The 9,614-nt window shown below is 34.7% G+C and overlaps 1 protein-coding gene across 1 annotated transcript; it reads left to right on the forward strand.

The window, feature by feature from the left end:
* The first annotated feature begins 337 nt into the window (after nt 1-337).
* LOC142617440 (putative disease resistance RPP13-like protein 1) lies at nt 338-9,535 on the forward strand. The gene is made up of 4 exons (XM_075790312.1): nt 338-4,530; nt 4,625-4,706; nt 8,764-8,845; nt 9,083-9,535. Exon 1 carries the CDS (start codon nt 338-340, stop codon nt 4,466-4,468), a length of 4,131 nt encoding a protein of 1,376 aa, XP_075646427.1. The 3' UTR covers nt 4,469-4,530; nt 4,625-4,706; nt 8,764-8,845; nt 9,083-9,535.
* Nucleotides 9,536-9,614: the final 79 nt, after the last annotated feature.

Raw genomic sequence — 9,614 nt, forward strand, 5'->3', positions numbered from 1 at the left:
ACAAATAGCCTATACCCCTCAAAAACCAATTTGAATTGTTGCAATAAAAACTTTTGAGACCGAGCAAGGTTTCACAGAAGAAACCAACAACTTCTGCTTTGTATTAGATATTAGTGATAAAGTATTCTAATCAATGTGCCTAAGTGTTTCTTCTTTTTAATATCTTATTAGATATTAGTGATAAAGAATTCTAAACCGTGTTTTGCAAGAAACAAGCTTCTTTGAGACCGAGCAAGGTTTCACAGAAGAAACCAACAACTTCTGCTTTGACTGCTTGGTTATCTTTGCATAATTCCCTGATTCTTTCATTCCCTTTCTACCAAAGAAAACATTGGCTATGGCAGAGGCCATTCTTTCTGCCTTCATTCAAGCAGTGCTTGAGAGATTGTCTACAGAGCTGTTGAACTATGCACATCCAAAGGAAGTTAAAAAGGAGCTGGAGAAGTGGAAAAATACGTTGCCAGAAATTAAGGCAGCGCTAGAAGATGCAGAGGAGAAGCAGCAAACTGAGAGGGCGGTGAAAAGGTGGCTGGATGATCTCAGAGACTTCGCTTATGATTTGGAAGACATGCTGGATGAGTTTGCCACAGAAGGAAAGCTACACAAGTTGAAGGGTAAAGCTAAGGCCAGCACAAGTAAGGTACAGAAGTTCGTCTCCCCTTATATTACTTCTTTGAGTCCAAGTGCTCTTATGAGCAATAGTAGGATGGGGTCAAAGATAAAGGAAATCAGTGCTAGATTTGAAGATATAATGACAAAAAAAAGTAAGCTAGATTTGAGAGAAAATGTTGATAGGAAGTCGTATGGAACAAGAGGGAGATTGCCCCCAACTTCCTTAGTGAATGAAGCTCATGTTTATGGAAGGGAAGATGATAAAGAGGGTGTACTTCAATTTTTGTTTAGTGAAAATTATAGTGCTGATGAAGTGTCTGTGATTCCCATTGTTGGTATGGGAGGTATAGGAAAGACAACTCTTGCCCAGCTTGTATACAATGATGCTAAAGTGAATAGCTATTTTGATATGAAAGCATGGGCTTGTGTTTCTGAAGAGTTTGATGGTGTTAAGGTTACAAAAACAATTCTAAAATCTTTCTCCTCTGATAACTGTGATGACAATGATTTAAATTTGTTGCAAGTGAAACTAAAGGAAAAATTGTATGCAAAGAAGTTTCTAGTCATTTTGGATGATGTTTGGAATGAAAACTACAATGATTGGACCATTCTCCGTGCTCCTTTTGAAGTAGGGGCTCCTGGAAGTAGGATTGTAATCACAACTCGCAATGAAGGCGTTTCATCAATGATGGGCACCATTCCAGCTTATGCTTTGAAAGAGTTGTCAGATGATGCTTGTTTGTCTATATTTACCCGAAATGCATTGGGGACCAAAGACTTCAATGCACATCCAGACCTTAAAGATATTGGTGAGGAAATTGTTAAGAAGTGTAAAGGCTTGCCTTTGGCAGCAAAGTCCCTTGGAGGCCTCTTACGCACTAAACTAGACCGTTCTGAGTGGGAAGATGTGCTAAATAGCAAGATATGGGAAATTCCAGAAGAGAGAAGTGGAATTGTTCCAGCTCTTATGTTGAGTTACTACCATCTCCCTTCACATTTAAAGAGGTGCTTTGCATATTGCTCAATACTCCCGAAGGACTACGAATTTGAGGAACAGCAGTTGGTACTATTATGGTTGGCAGAAGGTTTAATACAACTAAAAGATGGGAGAAAATCACCAGAAGATTTGGGTAGTGAGTATTTTCGCAATCTCTTGTCAAGGTCATTTTTTCAACAATCAAGCAAGGATAAATCATGGTTTCTAATGCATGATCTCATCAATGATTTGGCTCAATGGGTTGCAGGAGACATATGCTTTAGAATGGGAGATAAATTGGAGGTTAATAACATAGGGAAATTTTCTAAACAGGTCCGGCATTTATCTTACCTTGGTGGCCGATATGATGGCACTAAAAGGTTTGAGGCTTTTTCTGAAGTCACATGTATACGTACCTTCCTACCTCTTATGTTGCCAAATCCAGGGCACTGTTACTTGACAAGTAATGTTCCTTTCAATTTTTTTCCAAAATTAAGGGTGCTCTCTTTGAGTGGATACTGCATAACTGAGCTACCTGATTCCATTGTTGATCTGAAGCATCTACGGTACATTGATCTTTCTCACACTAGAATCAGAAGCTTGCCTGAATCAATAGCCTTTCTCTGCAACTTACAAACATTGATATTAGAGAACTGTGTTTATCTAAAGAAATTGCCTTCGAAGTTCGAGAATCTTGTCAAACTGCGCCACCTCAATATTCTAAAAGCAGATTCATTGGAAGGAATGCCTCCACAACTAGGTAAATTAACTTGTCTCCGGACATTGTCTAATCTAGTTGTGGGAAAAGGCCATTGCTCCGAGCTAAAGGAGCTTGGCCTTTTGACACATATTCGAGGGACACTTTGCATTTCAAGATTGGAGAATGTCACTGTACCCAGGGATGCAAGGGATGCTAATTTAATTGGTAAGCCCGGTCTTAATGAGTTGCTGTTGGAATGGAGTAGCAAAATTGATGAGTCACAAGACAGAACAAATGAATTAGACGTACTTAACATGCTACAGCCTCCCAAAGCTTTGAAAAAGCTCACTATCAGGTGCTATGGTGGTACAAGATTTCCAACTTGGTTAAGAGGTCCTTCATTTCCTAATATGGTGCTCCTGAGGATTGAAAATTGTAAAAAGTGCACATCCCTCCCACCAGTCGGACAACTACCATCACTCAAAGCCCTTTTTATCAAAGGAGTGGCCAGAGTGAAAAATGTTGGTCCTGAGTTTTATGGGGAAGGTTGTTCGCAACCTTTTAGATCCTTGGAAACTTTGTGTTTTGAGAATATGCAGGAATGGGAGAGCTGGACTCCTTATGGAGAATTCCCATGCCTGCGCCAGCTTTCTATTACAAGTTGTCCCAAGCTATTGGGGAAGTTACCAAACCAGCTTCCTTCACTGGAAAATTTTATGATAAATGGATGTGGACAGTTGAAGGTTTCAGTTTCAAGCTTTCCAACAGTATGCAATCTAGAAATTGAGAAATCCAAAGGGGTAGTACAGGGAGGTAAGCTTGAGTTGAGTTCACTATACTTCACATTTCTTTCAACAATGTCAGAATTCACATGTCAAACAGAAGGGCCTATACAAGGACTAGAAAAGGTAGAAGACTTGACTATTGATAATTGCGAGGAGCTGGTGTCTTTGTGGTCAAATGATGTGGGATTACAACATCTTCGTTCTCTTCGTGTTCTGAAGATTTCTACTTGTCCCAAACTAATGTCTTTGGTGGCAGAAGAAGTAGAAGAGCAGCTGCAATTGGGTTTGCCATCCACACTTGGAGAAATTGAGATCATAAATTGCAATGCCCTGGTATCTCTACCCAAGGCAATGATGTACAACATCACCTGTCTTGAGCGTATTTCTATTGATAGATGTGATTCGTTGACATCCTTTGCGATAGGCCAGCTACCTCCAACTCTAAAGAGGCTAAAGATTGATCGTTGCAAGAATATGATGATTTTACTGGACGAGGAGGATATCAACTATTTCTGCAGCAACAAGTCTCTTCTTGAGTACTTGGAAGCTATTGAATGTCCATCACTCAAGTCCTTAACATCAAGTGGAGAGTTGCCTGCAACACTTAAACAGCTCCACATTAGCTCTTGTCAAAACCTTGAGTCAATAGCAAAGAGGTTACATGACAACTCATCTCTTGAACGCATAAGTGTCTCAGATTGTGACAACTTTAAATCTTTACCCATGGGCATACACACCCTCTGTTTTCTAGATGAGATTCATATTTGGAATTGCCCAAGTCTTGTAACTTTATCCGATGGAGGGTTGCTCCCCACCAGCCTAAGAGTGCTTTGGATTTTCGGTTGTAAAGATATGCAGGCGCTGCCCAAGTGCATTCACAACCTCACCTCTCTTCAAGAATTAAATATATGGGAGTGTCCAGGCATTGTAAAATTTCCGAAACAAGGTTTTCCCACCAACATAACATCACTTTTTATCTGTGATCTCAACTTCTCTCCAATCTTATTTAAGTGGGGTTTGGACAGGTTCACCTCTCTTAGACAACTTAACATTAAAGGTGGATGTCCAAATCTAGTTTCCTTTCCAGAGATGATGCTTCCAGCCTCCCTAACCAGCCTCACCATTCAAATCTTTCCAAATCTGAAGTCCCTGTCTTCCAAAGGCTTGCAAATCCTAACCTCTCTTGAATATCTGTCAATCTATCAGTGCGAACGTCTCAAGTCCTTTCCAAAGGATGGCCTGCCTCCCTCACTCCTTGAACTTCATATCCAAAGATGTCCTCTGCTGAAAGAACGCTGTAAGAAATTTGTAGGACAAGAGTGGTCCAAGATAGCCCTCATCCCTTGTGTTCAGCTTGATGGCAGGTTCATCTATGAACCAGAAAATGAGAATTGAATTCTGTTGGACTCCATAAGATAAGAAAGAATAGTAGAAGCAGACACTACACTCTTTTCCAGGTACTTTTATGCAAATATATAATAACAGTTCATAATAAGCATATCATCTGCCTTCCTGAAATTCTATGATAACAATTCTATATTGCATTTACAGGCAGAAAGCTAGCAGAACTCAGTAAGATCCAGAAAATGTAGAATATGGTAGAATCCAGGGTCAGCTGCATTCTCTTTATCTGGTATGTTTTATTGTTGTTTTTATGTAGAGTAGATTGGATTTATTTTTTATGCTGTCGTGAAGACACTCTAGAATTTTTCAATTTCAATGGATTTATTTTGGTATTTAGTTAATTTTTGTTTGATAATTATATGCCGTTGCACTAATAAAGCTTGGCCTTGCCCCAGCCAAACAAAACCACTACAGCCATGGTGTTACCCTTAAGAGTTTTTGGAGATTCTCCTGGAGTGGACTCCACCATCACTCAATCTCATTGTATTGTAGTCATATGTACCTATGTACTTTTGTTTTACCAATATGTACCCATGTACTTGTAGGGCAAACAAAATAATTATAATTTTACTAATAGTGCAGGAACTACAACACTAGGTTAGCTACTATAAATACCTTGCATTGTATCTATTGTAACAAATCAATCAATCAATCAATATATATATAAAAGCAGAGACCTCACGTGAGAGAATATGAGGTTCTGTCATATGGCGCTCTCTTTGACAACGAATTTGTTCACATAAATTCTTTACTCAAATGCCATATAAGAGATAAAGACTAATTCAAATTCAAATAATAATTCCCATGAAAAATATATATATTCAAAAGGCAAGAAAATTATTTTCTTAGATTCATTGTATCAAGGCATTTCTCAAGTGTCACATTATAGATAAGGACTAATTAAAATTTAAAAGATAAAGACTCTTTATTTTCTTGAGTTCATTGTTTCAATACTTTCCTCTCTCTCACAAAGCACAAAACTTTTCGTGTTTTCACTCACCCATTTTCACCTCTTGCACTTCTACTACTTTATATACTCCTACCTATAGTATTTCATCTTCATGCCATAGGTTAGGTGCTTTTTTATTTTGTTTTAGACCTCACAATTTCTTGGTTTCTTTGTCATTTTTTTTACTACTATTTAGTGAGGTATTGGTATGAGCCCCAACCATAAAAGTAAAAAATGATGATTATTATGGAGTTTTCTTTGTTGTGAATCTAGATTATCTCAACTTTAGTTGCAACCCTAAATCTAGTTGTAGCTATTCAGGAATAGTGTGAAACGGTGTACAAATTATAATCATATTGTTAGTTCTCTCCATCAAAGCTACAATTAGGTAGTTCTTCCCATAATTTTTATGTTCTTTCTCATGTATCTTCCACGTATAATACTTATCCACCTATATTTTTTTTATTACGTTTGTTAGTGTTGTAAATTATAATTGTTGTGGTTTGTTAAGATTAATTTCAAATGATTTAATTTGTTGTTATGGTTTTGATTTACAATTGTAAGTTAATTAGCATGCTCTACTTCTCTATATAAAGACAAAGCTCATGTGTAAAATTAATAATACAAGATTAGTTCTCCCATTTTTATCTTATACTTTTCTTGAATTTTAGAATTCTCTTTGTTTTTTGTTTTTTTAAAAGAATATAAAAGCCATATTAGAGGTGATTAAATATTTATAAATGGAAGTGTATTTAGCCAATTTTTCTTTATTTGATTACGTTCTCTATATGTTGCTATGCAAATAATTTTGTTTCATTTAGATTACGAACAAAGTGTTTGAGATTGGGGTCTTGGGATTTGGTGGTGAGAATGAAGTGGTTCAAGAAGTGTTCAGTTTTAGAAATAAAGTTTACCTTGTATCTAGATGTTAATTTATTATTTTAAATATTAAATTTATAATATGGTGTAAACTCCTAGAAATTTCTAATAACTATGTAATTACAAAATATATATATATATTAGTAAAGAAAATCCACTCAAGAGTCGGAAACTACTTTTAGGATAAGGAAAAATTAAAATTATAAAATATGAATTAAATAAATTAAGTTTCAAAGCATTCAACAATATTATGGGAAACATCATTAACACTATATAACAAAATGATTACTATATATGGGCCTTAAAAAAATAAAAATTATTTTCAAATGAAATTACCAAGTATCCGCGCATCGTGCGAAAAATTATCTAGTAAAATTTAATAGTAAGATCTGAAAAACAACATCTGCATCAAAAGGAATTAATCATTGATTATGGAATCAAATTATACTGCGAAGCAACAACAGAATAAGAAATAAATAATTTTTTTAGTATATTCTTACAAAATTAACATCAACACTACTGTTTTTAAGCATTGTATATGCATGTATGATGATGATGGGAGGAATCTCCAACTTACTACATCTCAAACAACCCCCCCCCCCACACACAAAAAAAAAAAAAAAGAGAGAGAGACATTTTTTTTTTTTTTTGATAATCAAAAGAGAGAGACATATCCAACATAAAAGTAAAATAAACCAAGAATTCTGTAAATCTTGTTTTTAATAGCTTTTCAGTCTATTGCATGAGTTTGCGAATAGTATAATGTAAAATGAAAGACTGAAATTTTTTGTTAACTTCATCTAAGGTTAACACACAAGTTTTTGAAAGAGCTAATTTTTTCAAGTCATCAATCTTTCTAAAATGTTTTTTTATTTGAAATCTAGTGTTAGAAATAGTGTTAAACTATGTTATTTTAATTGAAACTCGCTTATGTTTTTATAAAACAGCTCAACACTAAAAAAAATCATGATTAAGATAGGTTTCATCTACTTTAAACAAATTCTGATTAAAATGAGGTATGAATTTTTCTATAAAATTTCTATTTTTAAAGTTGTATTCATTAATACTTATTAATTTTTAAAGATTAATACCTATTAATCTTTATTTATTAATACTTCTTGTTGAAGTTTCATGTATTGCATCCAGTTATTATATAATTACACAACACAAGTAAGAATGCATTTTTTTTTTTTTAAGTTTTTAGTCACAACTCTCTTTAGTGACACGTGATCTCCTAGTATTTTGTAACCACATCTTCATCTTAATCAACTTTTAGCATTGGTGCACAACATTTTGTATTTATGGTAATGATATATTGTACTTAAAACAAAATCTGGCCCACAATACTTAGTATTTTTTTCTCATTTATGGTGACAATATCATCATTGAAATATAAATTGTGCAAACTTAATAATTTATGTATTATTTAAAATTTATTTTTGAGTATTCTATTTATTTTTTTGAGGAAAAAAGTATTATAATATTTTTTTTGTGCATGCAAAAAATATGGGTCAACTAGTAAACCAATCAACCCAACACACTCGTAACGTATTTAGAATTACCTGTATCCTAATTAACTTGACCCATTTGCCACGTCTATAAGATAATTTTCTCATCTTTTGGCCGATTAGGGAACTCTAGCTATACCCTTTGAAGGTTCCTAGCTAAGATTCATGTTTGTCTACATCTCATCCATTTCAAGGATTATCTCCACTTTGTGGAAGCATATAGGTTTGTGAAAGAATCACTTCCAATTAAATTCTCCAATTTCCTCCCATTTTTAGTTGGATATGCAATATGTGACATTTATTTGATTTTTAAAAGCTACCTACATATCTTACATGTAAATAAAAATATGATGAAATTGAAAGATCTAATAGGAGGAGATCTTATCCCGATAGTTTAAAACCTTAGCCTTTTTTTCAATAAATGAGATTATTAAAAAAAAAATCATCACCTGAATACTATTTTCAACGTGAGTGAATTGATGGATTGACATTAAACATGCAACAGGTGGGAATTAACTTGGGCTCCAACTTGTGCATACCATCAATTTCGCATGCACTTGCTATATAAATTTTAATGCTAGCAAGCATGCATGCAAATCTCTCTCTCTCCTATATATTAAGCAACCAGATTGAAATAGAGAGCAAAAACAGGCACAAAGAAAACATACCAGAGTAACACAGAAGCCAGGTGAAGAAAAGGAAGAAATGGCGATCGATATTTTAGGTCTTTTTAAGGGTAAAAAGAAAGTGGAGCCCCCTACAGCAGAAGAATTAGAAAAACATGTATGTTGACAGGAGGGTGTTAGAATTTAAATTTTAATGATGTTCTTTTCTTTTCTCAATTTAATGAAGGAGAGAAGATCTTTTAGTATCACATGTATACATTTGGTTTATTTGTTAATATATGGGTCATCATGTTGGCTTCAACTTTAGTGCCCTTGTTGTTTCAGGGGATCAGAGTGGTGATACAGTACAACAAGCATTGTGGTAAATGTGCAAAAGATGTCCTGAAACACTGTAAAAGTTTTCATGGTATACTTCTAAATCTTTTATCCAAATCAACCTTTTTTCTTAATATTATTCATTCTGATCATTTATTTTTGTTGGACATAACTGAAAGATTCATCATCAAATTTCTGTATGTACTTTTTTTTTTTTATAACTGAAAACTAATTCTTGTCTGATAGAACTTACTTTTTGCAGTTAGGACCTTATGAACAATCAATTCCATTATCAGTTATAATTTATTTGAATTGTTATATTTGTTAGGAGTTTCTGAAGCAAATCATGATGCTACATGCCCGCAGGTAACTGTGATTGGTGTGTTTGATCCAAAGAAGCTCGAAAAAAGCTTCTGGACAGAGTGTAATAAAAGGGTAAAAATTGTTGAGGAAGAAAGGATAGGAGGAAAAACAAGCAAGGAAGATGGAGGAGGAGCAAGCAGTGGAGGAGGACAAAAGAGCATCGAAGCAGTGAAGGAAAACAAGCTAGCAATGGAGGAGAAGAAGGAGCAAACAACAGAGGAGAAGAAGCAAACAAAGAAAGGCAAACAAGTAATGGAGGAGGGACAAGCTAGCTATGGAGGACAACAAGGGAATTAACAATGGAGGAGGATAAGGGCGCAGTGGAAGACTAGGATTACACCCCCTTTGCACTTTAAAATAGAAGTTTTATGTATATATAATCCCCTTTCGAAAGTTTCTTTCCGAGTTATTATAAGCTTATAGCATTTGATAATTGAAATAAAAATACTTAGTAGCAAAATTGCTTCTGATTTAGTCAAATCTAAAATTCTCAAACT

The sequence above is a fragment of the Castanea sativa genome, chromosome 11 (genome assembly GCF_040712315.1).
Source record: "Castanea sativa cultivar Marrone di Chiusa Pesio chromosome 11, ASM4071231v1".
NCBI classification, from domain to species: domain Eukaryota; kingdom Viridiplantae; phylum Streptophyta; class Magnoliopsida; order Fagales; family Fagaceae; genus Castanea; species Castanea sativa.

What these genes read in the sequence shown, in the direction of transcription:
- LOC142617440 (XM_075790312.1), top strand. Translation starts at nt 338, where the DNA reads ATGGCAGAGGCCATTCTTTCTGCCTTCATTCAAGCAGTGCTTGAGAGA.